At 49.7% G+C, this 19193-nt stretch overlaps 2 protein-coding genes across 5 annotated transcripts in view; both read left to right on the top strand.

Moving 5' to 3' along the window:
* The first annotated feature begins 1221 nt into the window (after positions 1–1221).
* SF3B2 (splicing factor 3b subunit 2) lies at positions 1222–16478 on the top strand. 4 transcript variants are annotated; one of them, XM_080687488.1, is made up of 22 exons: positions 1270–1447; positions 1615–1664; positions 1965–2042; positions 3035–3283; positions 3494–3544; positions 4497–4614; positions 4940–5040; positions 5391–5487; positions 5634–5725; positions 6101–6316; positions 6473–6610; positions 6773–6853; positions 7245–7472; positions 8498–8647; positions 9562–9651; positions 9751–9858; positions 10897–11004; positions 11286–11428; positions 11517–11618; positions 15502–15601; positions 15724–15909; positions 16233–16478. In XM_080687488.1, the coding sequence occupies exons 1-22, from the start codon at positions 1315–1317 to the stop codon at positions 16302–16304; spliced, it is 2691 nt and encodes an 896-aa protein (XP_080543614.1). In that variant the 5' UTR covers positions 1270–1314; the 3' UTR covers positions 16305–16478. The 4 variants fall into 4 exon arrangements, with proteins under 4 accessions (XP_080543616.1, XP_080543614.1, XP_080543617.1 ...); XM_080687489.1 differs by having other exon boundaries at positions 1277–1447; positions 1618–1664; XM_080687490.1 differs by lacking the exon at positions 3494–3544 and having other exon boundaries at positions 1222–1447.
* A 1347-nt stretch (positions 16479–17825) lies between these two features.
* PACS1 (phosphofurin acidic cluster sorting protein 1) overlaps positions 17826–19193 on the top strand; it is a 103523-nt gene continuing 102155 nt past the window's right edge. Inside the window, exon 1 of the mRNA XM_080642562.1 lies at positions 17826–18415. Within this exon, the coding sequence (XP_080498688.1) occupies positions 18066–18415 (350 nt within the window). The 5' untranslated portion in view covers positions 17826–18065. The remainder of the gene's footprint in view (positions 18416–19193) is intronic.

Genomic DNA, 19193 nt, shown 5'->3' with positions numbered 1-19193 from the left:
TAAACCTCACACCTTCCCTGGACCTGACACCCTATTTTTTTTCACAGCTCCCAGCTATTTCTTTGTTGGAGGCAGCCAGTGAAATGGAGCATGTTAGAGATATGAAGGGTGTGGGTGTGTGGGGGAAATGAGACTATTTCACTTGAGTTTCCTGGCTCTACACACACACACACACACACACACACACACACACACACACTCTCACATCACACTCACACTCACGGGTGCAATGAGCCTGTCCGTGCAGAGCTAGAATGGCAGAGGGACCTGGGTTAGTGGTAGAGGAGGGGAGAGAAACTGAACTGACTGGTCAGGACAGGGAGAGGTGGAAGCTGGGCAGGTAAGGGGTACCTGCCAATTTCTCCCTCAGGCACATAGGCCAGTGGTGGGGGTTGGAGGGAGTAGGGGTGGAGAGGGGGGGCAGGGCAGGGTTGGTCCTCCAGGAGGCTGGTGGGGATGAGGGAAGAAAAGATCCTGAGTTTATTTTGGAGACTAAAGAAGACGAAAATAATGTCCCTGGAAAGACTGTTCCACTTGCCCTCCCCCTCCCCAGTTATCATTTATCGAACGCCAGGCCCCTGCTCACGTTCTTGGGGATAGAGGTGGGTAGAAGGGGCAAGAAAGGCTTCAAAACCAATGGTGGGAGGTTTGTATGTATTCTGAGAGCTCCAAGGAAGTAAAGGAAAACGGAAGAGGGCTTAGCGGAGACGACATTGGAGCCGGCCTGGAAGATGGAAAAAGGGGCTTTAAGTGTGGCCCTTCCCCCGGGTCGGCAGCTGGAGCTCAGCCCGGGCGGGTCCGCTCCTCTCCCGGCTCCGATCCCCTTTCAGCGCATTCATCCACACCTGGGCCGAGGTGGGCGGGCAGACAATCAGACGTGGTTTTATCACAGGCATCGGCTGCAACCTTCTGCTTTTGGCGCCCGCAACGCGCGGCGGCTGGGGAATTAGTCTTTCGGAATTCCCAGGGAACGTAAGCGTCCGGGCCTCTCACACTAGATCAGGGAGTCGGAAGGTTAGCGGTCTGCGCTCTGGCCAGTCAGACGCTGAAAGCAAGCCCTCCGGGAGCGACCCGCTTTCCCCGCAGCCCCGCCCCCGCGCCAGTCCCCAGTGTTCCCGGTGCAGTGGCCGGGTACCGCACTACAACTCCCAGAAGGCTTCGCGACCATGGGAGAACGACAGGGGGCGGGCCTCTATCCGAGCAGCCTTCCAACCCGGGAGGGACGTGGCGTTCGGCGCTGCCGGAAGTTCCGGGAAGTGGGCCCAGAGTCTGGTGCGAGCTTCCGTATTGGTCGCGCGCCTTGCTGCTGCTAAGATGGCGGCCGAACATCCCGAGCCTCCCAAAGGAGAGTTGCAGCTGCCGCCGCCGCCACCTCCTGGTCACTATGGCGCCTGGGCTGCCCAGGAGCTTCAGGCCAAATTGGCAGAGATCGGAGCTCCGATCCAAGGTAAGGAGAACTGGGGCTCAAGAGCCAGCCGCGTAGGCCTGTGGGGAAGCGGAGCTTGGTTACCCCGGAGATCGGGGGGCGGAGGCGGGCTGCTGGGGCCTGACTTGGGCGGACGGGCCTGACTCGGGCTCGGCTTGACCTACCGAATGATTCTCTGCTTTGCACAGCAGGGAGTCGCGAGGAGCTAGTGGAACGGCTGCAGAGCTACACCCGCCAGGTAAGTGTTGGCGGCGGGATGTCGGGATAGGCCGAGCTTCTGGAGGAGGCCTATCATGATCTCTCAACTCGGTCTTCGTTCTTTGTGTTCCTCCGCACAGCCAGCGGGGCTTTCCCTTTTTGCGTGTTGTTGTCTTCACCTGCTCTCGGGTAACCGTTTCTATACACCTACTGGTCTTCCCCAGTGCCCAGCCCGAGCTCCAGCAGACAGGCACTGGATAAATTTTGTTGCATGGATAGGGGTGAACATCCCTTAGTGGAACAACTGCTCTTGGACTGACCTAGAGTTTCTCTTTTGCAGACTGGTATTGTACTGAATCGGCCGGTTCTAAGAGGTGAAGATGGGGACAAAGCAGCTCCCCCTCCCATGTCAGCGCAGGTAAGATGGTGGTTCCACTTTATAAGATCCCTTTTGCTTAGATAGGTCCTTCTCACATGTAGTGTATTGGGGAGGCAACTAGGAGATTGGGCAAGGAGGTGCTGCAATGACAGAATTAGGAGCTCTTCAATTCGTCTTTGGTCCTGATCCTTGCATCCTTCCCCAGTGTCTGGTCCTCCAAATTCTACTTATCATTTAAGATCTAGCTCAAATATTTGGAAGCCTGACTTGATCTACCTCCACCCCCCTAAACCAGTTGGAAGTAATCGCTGTCTTCTTTGTCCTCCTGGGGCATAGTTCCTGTATTCATTGAGACATTAGGGGTCACTCCTTGATTTGATTTCATACTCTCTCTGTGTACTGAGCCATTGGGAGACACTGGCTCCCGTTTATTTAAGTCCTCTCGACTTCCATGTTCTTTCTGATGCAGGATTTTACTCTTTATTTACAGCAGTGGCTCTGACCTGGGATCCATTGATTTCTGTGTGTGGATCAGGAGTTCTTAGTTGGCCTTTAGAGGTGTCCCTGAATCTCCTGAAATTGCATGCAAAATCTGTGTTCATGCCAGGCTAGTGTGGCTCAGTGGTTGAGGGTCAACCTATGAACCAGGAGGTCAGGGTTCATTTCCGGGTCAGGGCACACAAATTGCAGCTTGATCCTCAGTAGGGATAGTGCAGGAGGCAGTCAATCAATGATTCTCATCATTGATGTTTCTCTCTCTCTCCCTCTCCCTTCCTTTCAGAAACCAGTAAAAATCTATTTTTTAAAATCTGTGTTCATGATATTTTTCTGAGGAGAAAATCAATAGCTTTCATTGGTTGGTGCCCCAAAGTTAACATCTTTTCTTAGTATTGCTATAGAGTATTGTCTTGAATGTAAGAACTGTATGTCATTTGACTTTGAATCCCAGCACTTGCCAGGTAGTAGATCCCCAGCAAATGTCTGCAGTAGATAAATGCTTCCTAGATTATGATCATATATTTTTTCCACAGCTCACTGGGATTCCGATGCCACCACCACCCATGGGCCTCCCCCCTCTGCAGCCTCCTCCACCACCTCCACCACCTCCACCAGGCCTTGGCCTTGGTTTTCCTATGGCAGTTGGACCCCGCCCACCAAACTTGGGGCCCCCACCTCCTCTCCGTGTGGGTGAGCCTGTGGCGTTGTCAGAGGAGGAGCGGCTGAAGCTGGCGCAGCAGCAGGCAGCGTTGTTGATGCAGCAGGAGGAGCGTGCCAAGCAGGTAGGGAGGGCATCAGGCAGTCTGGGCATGGGTCTTGAAGGGGGAGTGGAGCCTCAGAGAGAGATGGATTCTGGGGCCAAGCCTTCTGGGAAGGTCTGGATCAAAGACTAGCACTTAGGTCTTAGGCTGGAAGAGGACCCCAGGAGCAGAGTTGTGGCAGACTGGCCTGTGGGGTATCAGTGCAGGCATGAGCGTGTTTTCTTTTTTTAGCAGGGAGATCATTCACTGAAGGAACATGAGCTCTTGGAGCAACAGAAGCGGGTAATGCCCCTCATTTTAACCTTTGACCCCATGTTCCGATTCCTTGACTATCACTTCTAGTGCTTAGTGTCCAAAACAAGATGCACCATTCAACATTACCTTATCCTCAACTAAATTCCAGTATTTCCCAAATAATTTCATCTTTCTTATACCTGAGGGGTTGCTAACTGTGGACTGCAGCCTGTTTTTTGTATGGCCTGCAAGCTAAGCATTGTTTTTATATTTTTAGAGGATTGTTAAAAAGTATAAAAGGAAAACCCAAGAGTATACAAAGGAGTCCATACACTGGCCCAATATTTACTCTCTGGCCCATTACAGAAAACATTTGCTGATCCCTTCTGGTCTTACATTATGTCGTTTTAGGCACCATGGAGGGGACTCTGGGCTAATGTAGTCATTTGTATTGGACTCAGACTGAGTGCGGTGGATAGAGGTTAGGGAACGGCACATAAGACATTTGGCCCCACAGGTGCATTGTGTCAGTTACCTAATGGCTTACTCGGAGTATTAGGAAATAGGCATTAACTGCACCAGACATGGAAGTATTTATGAAGTACTCTCTTTGCCCAGATTGTGCTAGATCTTGAGGGGTAGATATAAGAAAAGAATTCACTGTTTCTTAGAGATAACTAATCTTTTGGGAAGAAAACTCTTGTTAAAAACAGAAGTCAGTGTCTAAGCTAAATAGTAAATTCTCTGCTAGGAATTTGGGCTTTTTCTCAGCATTATTTCCAGGGGTTTGGTTTTGCGGTGAGAGGGGCTCCTCCGGGTGGATCAGTATCCAGGAAGTGGGGGGCGGGGAGATGGGGGGGATGTGGGGATCTCAGAACTCCAGTGGTACCTGTTTGTTCTCTTTGGTGTCCTCTTACCTGGCTGAAAGAATGCATTTGCCAGGAGCTGCCTGCCCAGTGGATTTTCAAGCTGTGTCTCCACTTCCACTTCCTTCTCATAGGCAGCTGTGTTACTGGAGCAAGAACGGCAGCAGGAGATTGCCAAGATGGGCAGCCCAGTCCCTCGACCCCCACAAGACATGGGCCAAATTGGTGTTCGCACTCCTCTGGGTCCTCGAGGTAAGACCTTAGAAATGGAAGGAAAGGGCAAGGAAGGGGATGAAAATTTTATTTATTTAAGTATATATCACATTTAAAAACTGTATGTGTCAAAAGTGAATTTTCATAAACTGAATACACCCATACAACCAGCACCTGGGCCAAGAACCAAAACATTACCAGCACCCCAAAAGCCCTCCTGGCTCTCCTCCAGCCACCCTCTCCCCATAAGGGTGACCATCACTCTTAACTTTTAGCATGCAAGGAAGGTAGTTTTTAAAATTAGTGTTTCTCTTTTTGTTGTTGTTATCTCTTCTCACATTGGGTTTTTGGATTTCTTTCTTAGTTGCTGCTCCAGTGGGCCCCACTCCTACTGTTTTGCCCATGGGGGCCCCGGTTCCCCGGCCTCGTGGTCCCCCACCACCCCCTGGAGATGAGAACAGAGAGGTGAGATTGATGATTTCTTCCTAGAGAGCGGAGAGTGTGGTTTAGAAGGGGACTGTTTCTGGATTTTTAGAAAAGGATTCTGAGAGAAGATGGGAGGACTTCTAGGGGTGGGGGTGAGGGTGAGGGACATAGGTAATTCGGACATATTTAGGCAGGGCAGGAAGACATTTCTGGGGCAGGATTCTATGCTTCGCTCTGCGGGATGCTGAGGGATGGTTGAGTCCAGTTGGTGGTGTCCGCTCCCTGCTGTTTATGTCATGTGGCCAAGTAGCTTTTCTAGTAGGAGAGGTGGAAATCGTTGGGAAAGGGGCACTGAGATTACCTCCCTCTGGCTGGGGTGTCTTTGACAGATGGACGACCCCTCCGTGGGCCCCAAGATCCCCCAGGCTTTGGAAAAGATCCTGCAGCTGAAAGAGAGCCGCCAGGAAGAGATGAACTCTCAACAGGGTGAGCACATTGTCGTCCTGAGGGCTGCAAGAACAGAGCCTACAGTGGCTGATGCCGAGGAGGGTTTGGTAAAGAGGGGTTACAGTGAGCAAGTAGCAGGGCAGTGGCCCTGAGAGGACACTGATGGTCACCTTCCTCCCTTACAGAGGAAGAGGAAATGGAAACAGACACACGCTCATCCCTGGGCCAGTCAGCATCAGAGACTGAGGAGGACTCGGTGTCCATTTCCAAAAAAGAGGTATGGGATGGAGCTGGGTCTGGAAGGAATGGCAGGAGATGGGATTTGGGCACTAAAACAGCTCCCGTTCTAAGTGTTGAGAAAGCAGTGGCTGCTGATACAGTTTCTATGCCCAGCATCATGTAGATAGTTTTTGTTTGATTGCCATAAGTCCTTTGAGTTCTGAGGACAATGCATGCCTACATTTTAAAGATAAACTGAGTTTCTGGGAAGTATAGTAACTCACCCAGAGGCACACAGCTGGAGAGGGACAGAATTTTGGAGTCTGACTTCAAGGCTTTTGTTCTCAAGCCTCTTGGGGAAATAGGGGGAGATTAGAGGTGGGGACAAGCATGGTGTTGGATTCCCTGACCCATTGGTTACTTGTTTTGGCAGAAAAACCGGAAGCGTCGGAACCGAAAGAAGAAGAAAAAGCCCCAGCGGGTACGAGGGGCGTCATCTGAGAGTTCCGGGGACCGAGAGAAAGAGTCAACCCGGTCCCGTGGCTCTGAGTCCTCAGCTGCTGATGTTGAAATTGAGTATGTGACTGAAGAACCTGAAATTTATGAGCCCAACTTCATCTTCTTCAAGAGGATTTTTGAGGCTTTCAAGGTACCAGGAGCAGTCCTCTTAGGGGGCAGATTGAGCAGGGAAGGGGCACGGGGGGGGGGGGGGGGGAAGGTGGGATAAGGAGGACGTCTTCAGGGCCGGGTTCAGAAACTAGGGCGGGGCCCAGGGCTGGGGTTTCTACATTGTCTGCCTCCTCAGCTCACCGATGATGTGAAGAAGGAGAAAGAGAAGGAGCCAGAGAAACTCGACAAACTGGAGAACTCCGCGGCCCCCAAGAAGAAGGGCTTTGAGGAGGAGCACAAGGACAGCGATGACGATAGCAGCGATGATGAACTGGTGAGGCCCACACCCTCCTGTCAGGACACAGGACTCCAGGGCGGGACCATGGTGAACTCTGGCAGAGGAGAATCCCTTTGGTGGCTGAAGGTTTGGGATAAGCTGGGCAGTCTGATGGATATCGAAGAGTCCTGCTCAAAAGAGAGAATTGTTCTGTTCTAGGAAAAGAAGCCAGAAGCCCCTAAGCTGTCCAAGAAGAAGTTGCGCCGAATGAATCGCTTCACTGTGGCTGAACTTAAGCAGGTGAAACCGAGCTGATCCAGCAGGCGCTGTAGCTCCGAGACCCCCTAGGGCAGTGGTCGGCAAACTCATTAGTCAACAGAGCCAAATATCGACAGTACAGCGATTGAAATTCCTTTTGAGAGCCAAATTTTTTTAAACTTCTAACGCCACTTCTTCAAAATAGACTCGCCCGGGCCGTGGTATTTTGTGGAAGAGCCACATTCAAGGGGCCAAAGAGCCACATGTGGCTCGAGAGCTGCAGTTTGCCGACCACGGCCCTAGGGAGTTTTGCTTGGGGGAGGAGAGTTTTGAAGGAGGCCTGGATGACTTAGGTATGGGACTTTTGAGAAAGAGACATAAAAAGCTGCAGACCGAAAAGGTTGGGGCTTTCTTGAGGTGTGTTGTTTTTCAGCTCGTGGCTCGGCCCGATGTTGTGGAGATGCATGATGTGACAGCACAGGACCCTAAGCTCTTGGTCCACCTCAAGGCCACTCGGAATTCTGTGCCTGTGCCACGCCACTGGTGTTTTAAGCGCAAGTACCTGCAGGGCAAACGAGGCATTGAGAAGCCCCCCTTTGAGCTGCCGGACTTCATCAAACGCACAGGCATCCAGGAGATGCGGGAGGCCCTGCAGGAGAAGGTGAGGGTCTGGTTGGGGCTCAGATCTGCCCTCGGGGAGCCACGTCCTTAATAGCAGCCTGCTTCAAACCTGGGATCTGGTTCCCCAAACCCACCTTCTTGTTCGTTGTCTAATTATCCGTTCTCGACTTCTAGTAGTCAGCACTGTATGTGACACAGAGCAAGAAGGGCAGTCCCCACCTCTGTGGTCAGAACTAGCTCTCCTGCCCCACCCAGAGACTTCTGGTTCTGAGCGGCTCCGTTTTCTTCCTGTCTCCTTGTCCCCTCTGCCTGCCCTTGCCCAGCTATCTTTGATCTGCACATGGTGCCGCCTTTCTCCACATGCTGCTTCTGACTGTAGTTCTCTGCCTCCAGTGTGAGCCTGATACATTCTGTGGCTAGATTCACGGTAGTTGTGTGGCTTCTTAAATTTGAAATTTTAAATACTTTGAGTAGGCAGTAGTTGCATGTCGTACAAAAATTCAGGAGGTATAAAAGTACCAGGTGAAAACTCTGCCTTCCAGTTAGGCTGTTGTCTGCCCGTTTTCTCCAGAGGCAACTCATGAGATCAGTCTCTGGATGAAATGGCTTTAAAAAATATTTACTGATATGAGCATAACTTCATATGATAAGTATATTTTGTTCAACATGAATCTTGTAATTTTAAGGGTTTGAGCAGGAAGGATTTTGGTGACTTTTTTTTTTTTTTAAATATATTTTATTGATATTTCACAGAGAGGAAGGGAGAGGGATAGAGAGCTAGAAACATCGATGAGAGAGAAACATCGATCAGCTGCCTCCTGCACACCCTCTACTGGGTATGTGCCCGCAACCAAGGTACATGCCCTTGACCGGAATCGAACCCAGGACCCTTCAGTCCGCAGGCCGACGCTCTATCCACTGAGCCAAACCGGTTTTGGCTTTTGGTGACTTTTTGAATGAGATAGATGAGGTTCCACTTTAGCTCTTTTGGGAGTGGGGAGCCAGATCTATTAAGAGATGGACCCGCTAAATCCCTTTTAAGGTACGTCTTGCCTTTCTCCACAGGAAGAACAGAAGACTATGAAGTCAAAAATGCGAGAGAAGGTTCGGCCTAAGATGGGGAAGATCGACATTGACTACCAGAAACTGCATGATGCCTTCTTCAAGTGGCAGACCAAGCCAAAGCTGACCATCCATGGGGACCTGTACTATGAGGTTCGGGGAGTTTGGGAGTGGGGACCAGGGAGGCAAGGCTGGGCCTTCGGTCACAGCTCTGTAACTCTTGGTTGGAAGGGCTTTTTAAAAAATATATCTTTTTTTTTTTTTTTTTTTTTTTTTTTTTACCGATTTTAGGGAGAGAGGGAGAGTTAGAAACATCGCTGAGAGAGAAACATTAACATTGATTGTCTGCCTCCTGCACGCCCCCTGCTGGGGATCAAGCCTGAAACCCAGGCATGTTCCCTGACTGGGAATCAAACCAGTGACCTCTTGGTGTATTGGTCTATGCCCAATCACTGAGCCACATTGGCTAGGCTGGAAGGACTTCCGAAGCTGGTACAGTGGCCTCTCCCCTCAGCCTCGGAGTTGTCCATTAACTCTCCTTGAATGGGATGGAATTTGAAATCTTCAAATGAGGCGTTTTTTTGGAGAGGTGCAGACCATATCTTTGAAATTATATTTATGTTGGGTGGTTTAGGGACAGGGGCATGTGCTTATAGGAAACATTTAATACAGGGGGTTGGAGAAAACTTTTTGTTTTTGATCCTTAAAATATTAATGACTATGATATCCTGGAATTTTTGAGGTGGAAGAATCTTGGCAATCATCCGGTCAAATGCCTTCATTTTATAGATGAGAAAGCAGGTCCGGAATTTGCCCATGTTTTCATAGTGGGTTAATAATAGGACTGGGCGTCTTGCTTTTCCTCCTCCTTCCTGGCCTTTATTCCTGAACCTACTCTAGCTGGGAAAGAAGCAATGAGAATCCAAGTGGGAATGAGGCAGCCCTCAGTGCGGTTGTGTATCTGATGTGAATCGGGACTTCTCATCTTTGTTCTCATGTCCTCTTGCCATTGAGCTCCCAGTGTGTGTCTGGTGTTCACAATACAGCATACTCTGCTTTTTCCTCAGGGGAAGGAGTTTGAGACACGACTGAAGGAAAAGAAGCCAGGAGATCTGTCCGATGAGCTAAGGATTTCCTTGGGGATGCCAGTAGGACCAGTGAGTGACGGGCAGCAGAGAAGAGGGTGGGAATTGGAGCGGAAGGGAGATTAAAGGATAGGGCTGGGTAGATGGTATTTTGTTCCCTTTTTCCTGCAGAATGCTCACAAAGTTCCTCCCCCGTGGCTGATTGCCATGCAGCGATATGGACCACCCCCATCGTACCCAAACTTGAAAATCCCTGGGCTGAACTCACCCATCCCTGAGGTGAGCACTGTCCTTTCTTTCATCCTTAGCTGCCTCTGCTGTTAACTAGAGGATGTGGTTTTTTTCTCTCATTCCACCATTTGTATTTTGTTTAAAGAAAAAAATGTTTAAAGAAAAAAGTAATGGGTTTTGTTTTTTAAAAAGCCTGACATGACCCTAGCTAGTTTGGCTCAGTGGATAGAGAGTTGGCCCGTGAACTGAAGGGTCCCAGGTTCGATTCCATCAAGGGCACGTACCTAGGTTATAGGCTCGGTCGGGGCACATGCAGGAGGCAGCCAATGTATGTGTCTTTCACATATTAACTTTCTCTTTCTCCATCTCTCCCCCTACATTCCACTCTCAAAAAGAAAAAAAAAAAAAAAGCGATGGAAAAATATCCTCAGATGAGGATTAACAAAAAAACAACAACCCCCCCCCCCCAAACAATCTGATATGCTCATATAAAATAGTCAGAATTGAGAAGTACAAAGATGAAAACAAATCACCCACAATTGCACCTCAGAAATACGTGGACTTAAAATTCGGTGAATGTGTTTCCAGATACCTCTCTGGTTTATATGTGGATGGATACATAGAAATAATTTTATGTCAGGAATGGCATTAAATTCATTCTTATTTTTAAATAAAAAGCATTAAATTAAAAAATTAACAGACAACAAAGTAATTGGAGTGAAAAAGAAGTAATTGTTAAGCTTTAGAAATTCTTAAGATAAATATATTCTAAAAGCTTTCCAAAAGTTAGGGAAAAAATCACTAAGAAGTGGGAGTCATGTGTGTTAAAGAACACGTTTCAGTTTTAGACACTATGGATTCTACCACCAATGCTGAGGTTATTCACATATTTTCTGACTCCCATTTCCCCATTCTATTGCTTCCAGATTTTTGTTGCTTAATACTTTTGCTGTATAATGCTTTGATAACAGTAATCCTTCTCTGAAATCATAATTTCCAGAGTTCCCAAAGTGCAGACTTTTGTCTAGGGCTTCAGTGTGTCTTCAGGAGCTGAGCAGTGGAATTGACTTGCATTTACTCTTGCAGAGCTGTTCCTTTGGGTACCATGCTGGTGGCTGGGGCAAACCCCCAGTAGATGAAACTGGGAAACCACTCTATGGGGATGTATTTGGAACCAATGCTGCTGAATTTCAGGTATGAGTCATGGCTGGCAAGCTTAGTCTTACTTAAGGTCATGAAGTTTAGAGATAGTTTATAGTTTCATTATCATTGAGCTGGGTGTTGTGAATTTTCAAAATCTGAAGAAGGGCATGCATTTTTCTGAGTTGTGATGCAAATACAAATCCCCCACTAGAATATAAGCTCTCTGGGCAGAGATTATCTGTTTATTCTTCTATCAGTATTAGTTTCCTTTTACAGCAGCTTCATACCTAATAGGTAGTAGACATCTGTTGAATGATTATGATCTCTTTCAGACCAAGACTGAGGAAGAAGAGATTGATCGGACTCCTTGGGGGGAGCTGGAGCCATCTGATGAAGAGTCTTCAGAAGAAGAGGAAGAGGAGGAAAGTGATGAAGACAAGCCAGATGAAACAGGCTTTATTACCCCTGCAGACAGGTGGGGATGCAGAGTCTGCCTCTCTGAACTAGTCTGTCTATCTTTGGGGACTTTCTCTTTACTCCAAGCCTTGTTCCTCTCTTTACAGTGGCCTCATTACTCCTGGAGGATTCTCATCAGTGCCTGCTGGAATGGAGACTCCTGAACTCATTGAGCTGAGGAAGAAGAAGATTGAGGAAGCGATGGATGGGTGAGGGAATCAGGCAGGACCGAAAAGGGAGGACTTTCTCTTTCCTTCAGTTTCTAGGCTGACTGGTTGACATTTGTCACCCCCCCCCCCCCCCCCGCCACACACACACACACACACACTCACATACAAAATTATTGAATACCAACTCTGTGCAAGGCACTGCTCTAGATGTGGGGACTGAGCAGTGAAAAAGACAGGCAAGATAGACTCATCAGAGAACAAGATAATTTCCGATGTGGAGAGGACAGTGAAGGAGAGGAAACTGGGTAATGGATATAGAAGGATTGGGTGGTGGGAGGTATTTGAGCTGAGAGCTGGATTTTAGGAAAGAGCCAGTCACAGGATGATCGGGGGCAGAAGGAACTGTAAGTACAAACTGTGACGGCACAGGTTTTACATAGTCATGCATTTTTGAAGCCCTATTATTAGGTATATAAATGTGTGGGAGTAAGTCTTGGTGAATTGACCCCTTTTTTCATGAAATGATTTCTTGGCTCTGTTCTTTGTTTCCTTTTTCCCATTTTCCTACTTTTTGGATTAATGGAACATTTTTTATGATTCCATTTTATCTCCTTTTTTGACTTAGCAACTGTGTTTTATTATTTTAGTGGTTGCTTTAGGGTTTAGAACAGGGGTGGGCAAACTTTTTGACTCGAGGGCCACAATGGGTTCTTAAACTGGACCGGAGGGCCGGAACAAAAGCATGGATGGAGTGTTTGTGTGAACTAATATAAATTCAAAGTAAAGGAGCGGAGGGGAGAGCAAGAGAACCCTCCGTCTGCTCTTTCGGCTCCACGGGCCAGATAGAACAGCCGAACGGGTCGGATCCGGCCCGCGGGCCGTAGTTTGCCCACGGCTGGTTTAGAATATCTGTCGCTATCGCAATCTATCTTCAAGTGATATTATACCACTTCAGATAATATTAAGAACCTTACAAAAGTGTACTTGCATTTTTCCCTCCCAACTTTGGCACTATTGTCATACATTTTACTTTTACTTACGTTATAAATCCTACACTACATGGTTACTAGTTAATTTTATTTTAATGGTTAATTATCTTTTAGAGAGATTTAAATAATAAGAATCATATATTACTAACCTACGTAATTACCATTTCCAGTGTTCTTTTTTTCTTTGTGTATATCTAGGTTGACGTCTGGTATCATTTTCCCTCTGCTTGAAAGTCTTCCTTCAGCATTTCTTGTTTCGAGTCTGCTGGTCATGAGTTGCTTTTGTCTTGCGGTCTAAAAATGTCTTCATTTGCCCTACCTTTTTGAAAGATTTTTGTCAGGTGTAGGATTCTAGATTGACTGTTTTTTTCTTTCAAGTACTTTAAAGATGTTGCTCTAGTGTCTTATTGTTTCTGATGTGAAATCTATCTTCATTCTTTTCTTCCTCTGTGCATGTTACTTTTCTCTGGCTGCTTTTAATATTTTCTTGCTGTTTTGAACAATTCGATTATGCTGTGCAGTGCAGGACAGAATATTGTGTGGTTTTCATGTTTTGTTTTGCTTGGAGTTTTGTTAAGTATCTTGAATCTGGATTTATAGTTTTTATTAATTTTGGGAAAATTGTGGCCATTATTTCTCCAAATATTTTTTTCTTTTCTCTCCTTTGGATCTCTTTTAGATCTCTTAAAGTTGTCCCACTGCTTACTAATATTTTAAAAAATATCTTTTCTCTTTGTATTTCCTTTTAGAAAATTTCTGTTCATATGTTAATACTTTTTCTGCAGTTTCTAATCTGACTTGAATTACATCCAATGTAGTCTTTATCTCTAGCCTTAGGATTTGGGTCTTTGTATATCTTCTGTATCTCTTATTTAACATTTGAACATATGGAATGCAGTAATAATAACGCTTTAATGTACTTAACTGCGAATGCCAACTGTGCCTGCTGTGCCAGTTCTGGGTTGATGTAAATTGATTATTTTTCTCATTAAGGATTGTATTTTTTGCTTCTTTGCATGCCTATTAGGTTTTGATTGGATGCTAGAATTTGTGAAACGTACCTGGTTGGGTACAGGATACTTTTGTATTCCTGTAAATCTTTAGCTTTGTTCAGGGATATAGTTAAAAACAGTTTGATTCTTTCAGGTCTTGCTTGTCAGATTAGGCCCAACCTTGGGCAAACTACGGCCCACGGGCCGGATCCGGCTGTTCTATCCGGTTCTCTTGCTCTCCCCTCCGCTCCTTTACTTTGAATTTATATTAGTTCACACAAACACTCCATCCATGCTTTTGTTCCGGCCCTCCGGTCCAGTTTAAGAACCCATTGTGGCCCTCGAGTCAAAAAGTTTGCCCACCCCTTGCCGAAACCGGTTTGGCTCAGTGGATAGAGCGTCGGCCTGCGGACTGAAGGGTCCCAGGTTCGATTCCGGTCAGGGGCACGTACCTTGGTTGCGGGCACATCCCCAGTGGGAGGTGTGCAGGAGGCAGCTGATCGATGTTTCTCTCTCATCGATGTTTCTGGCTCTCTATCCCTCTCTCTTCCTCTCTGTAAAAAATCAATAAAATATATTAAAAAAAAAAAAAAGTTTGCCCACCCCTGGGCTAGACTGAAGCAGTGTTCAGTCCTCTACACTACTGAGACGCAAGACACTGCATACTTTGCTCAGTGCCCTGTTAATCAGGAGGTTTGGTCTGCCTAGTGGGACGAGGCACTATTCCCTGAGTACGTGGTGGGTATTGTTACCAACATCCTTTCAGGTGGTTCTCTCCCTGGCCTGTGTAGTTTCCTCACATGCAGTACTCACCTGAGTACTTGAGGGGGACCCTCTGTAGGTCTCTTGAGTTCTCCAGTCTCTGGGCTGCTTTCTCTCCTCCAGTACACTGACCTATGATCTCTAGCTGCCTCGGTCTCCCTGCACTTTCAGCTTCATCCCCTCAACTCATGGAGACCTCTGGTTTCTACATGGATTACACCTTGTTTTGTGGTCTGCAGACTCTCCATGTAGTAGGGTGGGCAGTTGAAGGATTCGCCTCATTTCTTAACTTGTCTCTCAGGAATCACTGTCCCTCATTGTCCCATGTCCACTATTGTACCACTTCTAGATAGTATTAAGAACCTTACATCTATTTTCCCCATTTTTGGGGGTTGTTTCGGGGGGGTGGGTACATCTAGTCCCTATTGCTCCTTGTCAGAAAGCAGAAGTCTCAAGTTTTGCATATTTAAGAAAGAAAAAGAAACAAGGGTACTGTGGTTGAGTATAGTGAGCAGGAATTAGGTAAGGGGCTAGATTATGAACTCTTTAGGCCATGGTAAGGTTTGGACTTTATTCAAATCACAATCAAAAGCCTCAGTGGGTTTTGAGCAAAGGACAGCATCTGAGTTCCATTTTCAGGCATTAGCTCTGGCTGCTGTGAGAATAGATTGTCACTTCTTCCCGGGGAGAAGTAGGGATGAAGCCATGTCTGGATTAATATTTGTAGATTTGCTCTTGTGGTGAGACTGGCTATAGATTGCTTTTGCACCAGTGGAAGGGCTGGGAGTTTGAGTTCTGTATGTTAAAGCTCCAGGCACAACGTTGGGCAGGAATTGCTGTAACCTCTTTTCTCCTGCTAGCTTCCCTATACCAGCGATCTTTTGGAAAGTTTCAGCCTCTGACCCTTAGCCCTTCGCATGTGGGAGTCTTGGTCTCTGATACCCTAAACTTGGGGATCCCTTAACTCAGTCTCTGTACTCCTTCCAGGCTGTATTCCCCAGAATTGGCACCAACCCAGTTCTATCCTCTCATGGGCAGCTTGTGCATAATTTTCTCCCCTGGGTGTCTCGGAATATCTCCAGGGTGCCGGGTGGAGGTGCTGTCCGTGTTCCTTTTGCTTCCGCTTCAGGAGGCCCTTTCATCCCTTCCATTTGGGTTTGACCCCTTTGTATTTTGCAGAAGCGAGACACCTCAGCTGTTCACTGTGTTACCAGAGAAGAGAACAGCCACCGTTGGGGGAGCCATAATGGGATCGACCCACATCTATGACATGTCCACGGTGAGTACTTGGAGGACACTGCTTTTGGGGACTGGACAGGGGGCAGAAGGTAGGGCTTCTGAGCCTCTCTTTGGAGATGACAAAGCTCTGATCCCTTTTTTCTTTTCTGATCACTTTTCTAGGTTATGAGCCGGAAGGGCCCGGCCCCTGAGCTGCAAGGTGTGGAAGTGGCTCTGGCACCCGAAGAGTTAGAGCTGGACCCCATGGCCATGACCCAGAAGTATGAGGAGCATGTAAGGGAGCAGCAGGCACAAGTGGAGAAGGAAGACTTCAGTGACATGGTGGCTGAGCACGCTGCCAAACAGAAGGTAGGAGCTCACACCAGAAGCCTGGGCTGGGGACTGGGACTCCTTTTTCAGTGGCGTGGTGTCCTCTAGTGGTGAGTGTGAGGGAGGACTCGGTGCCTGCTGTCCTAAGCTTCCTTGGTGCTGGAAGCCTTAGAAATGCTCCGGTGGGCTGTCCTTAAGGATGATGAAATAGGCACAGGGAGGGGAAGGAACTTATACAAGTCTGAGAATCCAGGTTCAGCACTTTTTCCACAGACGTATGTGGCTGTGTCAGGCTGTCCACCCTTGTTTTGGGGATCAGTGGGTGGTTGAACCTGTTCTAACCTGTTTCTCTTTCTCTCTAGCAAAAGAAACGGAAAGCTCAGCCTCAAGACAGCCGTGGGGGCAGCAAGAAATACAAGGAGTTCAAATTTTAGGTCCCCCTCACACATCCAGCCCTCCTTTAGGCCCTCTGCTTGGTTGCTGGGGCTTCACACATGGGTCCCCAAGAGCCAGCTCTCCCACATTCCCAAGGGCTTGTCATTCATGTTCTTATTTTAGACCTGTTTTGTAAATAAAGCTGTTTCCCAAGGAAAGAGATGAATATGTAACACTCCTGATCTTCCTTCATCTTTTAGTCCCCTCCTGCAAATGGACTAAAACTGACCTTTCTACACCTTCAGGGCAGTCCCAGTGACCAGGGGCATGCCCCTGGGTCCTGTGTTGCAGCTGAGACTGCTGATAAAGCCAAAGTGTGCAGAAATTGTTTTACCACTGCCTGCCTTTTAGGAAGGCTGGGGAAGTATCTGAAGGTCTGGTTTGACCTTACTACTTTGTCCTTGGGGGCTAAAATAGCCAGCTTAGCGCCCTGGCCGGGCTGAGGAAGTGCAGTGGGCTTGGGAAGTAGGCCAGGTCAGGCCTTCCTAACAGACCTGTGGTCAGAAGAGTCAAAGTCCTTACCGGACAGACAACACAGCTCAGTCTAGATGGTCCTTGAGTCTTTATGATCCCATGGGTTGTGTCAGTCAACCCGCCTCCAGGTTTTGGTGTGTATGTAGTGGGGGGGAGGAGTTGGGGGCTTGCTTTCTCAAGTTTTAGTTCCCCATCCCCAGAAATCTTCCCGGTAGACTACAGAAGGTTGCACAGCTGGGTTAAAAGGCGTTTGCTGAGCGCTGGGGAGATGTCTCCTACTGCTGTGCCAGGTGGAAGTGCACCCACAGAGGTGCGGGCGGGCAGGAGGCTTCAAGATGGTTTCTGGAGCGGGAAGTGTGGGAGACCCCACGGAGGACATGCTAGTTGAGCCAGGCTTTGGGAGGAATAGAATTTTAGATATTTTCTAAGTGGTGAAGTAGAAAAAGCATTCCAAGAGGAAGAAATCGAGGGCAGGGTGGGGGTCGTGGCCTCTGTAATGGCTCTCTGGGAGAGGGGCTGTAGGGACAGAATAAAGGTTGGCTCCAGCTGGGCCAGAGCTTGCTTTAGAATCCTCGGGGCCAAGGGCCTTATGGACTCGAGGTCCCTTGGTTCTTCCCACACTGGAGAGAAGCAGGGCGGCGGCCGGCTTGCTGGGTCCCCACCACTCCCTGCGCTGGTCTTGGCTGAGAAACCCCGGGCCAGGTCCGCGGCGGGAAAGCGGGCTGGGAGGGGCGGTGGTTCTTCCCGACTCCGCAGACTTGAGGGGCCGAGGCGCGCTCCCGCCACAGCCCTCTCCGGGCCGGGGCCGGGGCCGCGCCCCGGAAAAGCGGGGTTTCCGCTGGCCAGGCCGCTGCGGCCGAAAGGACGACGGGAGCGGGTGGCGGGGGAGGCCCGGCGGCTGGCTGACAACCCGGAGTTGAGGGGAGGGCCCGGCCCTGCGCGCGGGCCGCCCCCACCTCTCCTGGGCAGCGAGGGGCGCCCGCGCGAGCCTGGGCCCCGCCCCTCGGCGCTGGGTGGGGCCGCGTGAGCGGGGCCGCTCGGACACGCCCACTCAGTGTCTCGGCGGCGCGAGCCGCAACAGGCAGCGGCGGGCGAGCGCGAGGGCTGCGCGCCGGGAGGCCCCGCGCCTGCGTGCAGCTTCTCGCTCGCTCGCTCGCGCGCTCGGCGGGCGGGCTGAGGAGACCAGTCGAGCCCCCGCCGCTACCGCCGCCGGGGGAAAAGCCTGGGCGGCCTCTCGGCGTCGCTTCAATTCCTGTGACCCCGCGCCCCTCACCCCCGGCCGGGCCATGGCGGAACGTGGAGGGGCGGGCGGTGGTCCCGGAGGTGCGGGGGGTGGTAGCAGCCAGCGAGGCTCTGGGGTCGCCCAGTCTCCGCAGCAGCAGCCGACGCCACAGCAGCCGACGCCGCAGCAGCCAACGCCCCCCAAGCTGGCCCAGGCCACTTCGTCGTCCACGTCCACCTCGGCGGTGGCCGCCTCCTCCTCGTCCTCGTCCACGTCCACCTCCATGGCCGTCGCGGTGGCCTCGGGCTCCGCGCCCCCCGGCGGCCCGGGGCCAGGCCGCCCCCCCGCCCCCGTGCAGATGAACCTGTACGCCACCTGGGAGGTGGACCGGAGCTCGGCCAGCTGCGTGCCCAGGTGAGAGGGGGCGGGGGGACGGGCCCTGGGGCCGCCGGGCCGGACTTGCTAGCCCCCCGCCTTTCCTTTCCCCTCTGTCCCATCGCCCAAGGGGACGCCCCCTCCCTAGACTCCCCCCAGCTACCCGCCGCCCTACCTGACCCGGGCCTGGCCTCCAAGACTCTTCCTGCCGGGACCCCGCCCTCTCCTGGCAGCCCCACCTTCCGTCTCTGGCCGGACCACCCTCTTCCCCTCCCTAAGCGGGGCCTGGATTTTCAGCCTGGGCCTTCCTCCCGTTGATCTGACAGAATCCGGCCTCCCTGACGGGCAGTTTCCCCGCGAAAGTCAGACTTCTCCCTGCCTTGCCGGTGCCCGTGGGCTGTACATATATTACATACATGTGGTATAGATCTCTCTTGATATTTCCCAATATGCTCAGCACCTGCCAAACGCGGCTGTCACCTTCTGCCGGGTAAAGCCCGTATACTAACCCTAGGGGCCTTTGGTTAGTCTTCAGCACACATGTTCATTTGATCTTAACATTGCACACATTCCGTCCCTGCCTCTCTGGTCTTGTAAAAGTCCTATCTATTTAGTGTGCCTTGAAGTGTATTTTTCATCCCCTCCTTCCCCCTCCAGTAAATGGTCATAAATTCTAGCCCTGCAGGGCTACATCAAAGTACTGCCTTGTTCCTAAATTCAATCCATTCCTATCTGTTGAAACCATCTGGGACTTTCCTTCCCTTGGTAAAACTTGCCCGACTTTAGGATATTTTATTTCTGTATCGGCAAGGCAATC

Source organism: Plecotus auritus (assembly GCF_963455305.1).
Source record: "Plecotus auritus genome assembly, chromosome: 9".
Taxonomy (NCBI): Eukaryota; Metazoa; Chordata; class Mammalia; order Chiroptera; family Vespertilionidae; genus Plecotus; species Plecotus auritus.
Note: the sequence above shows the minus strand (reverse complement) of the source record. Positions and strands in the feature narration are given on the sequence as shown.

Coding starts and splice junctions, on each gene's coding strand:
- SF3B2 (XM_080687488.1), top strand. CDS start 1,315: ATGGCGGCCGAACATCCCGAGCCTCCCAAAGGAGAGTTGCAGCTGCCG. Junction 1,665..1,964: donor TGCAGAGCTACACCCGCCAG/GTAAGTGTTGGC, acceptor TCTCTTTTGCAG/ACTGGTATTGTACTGAATCG. Junction 11,429..11,516: donor TTTATTACCCCTGCAGACAG/GTGGGGATGCAG, acceptor CTCTCTTTACAG/TGGCCTCATTACTCCTGGAG.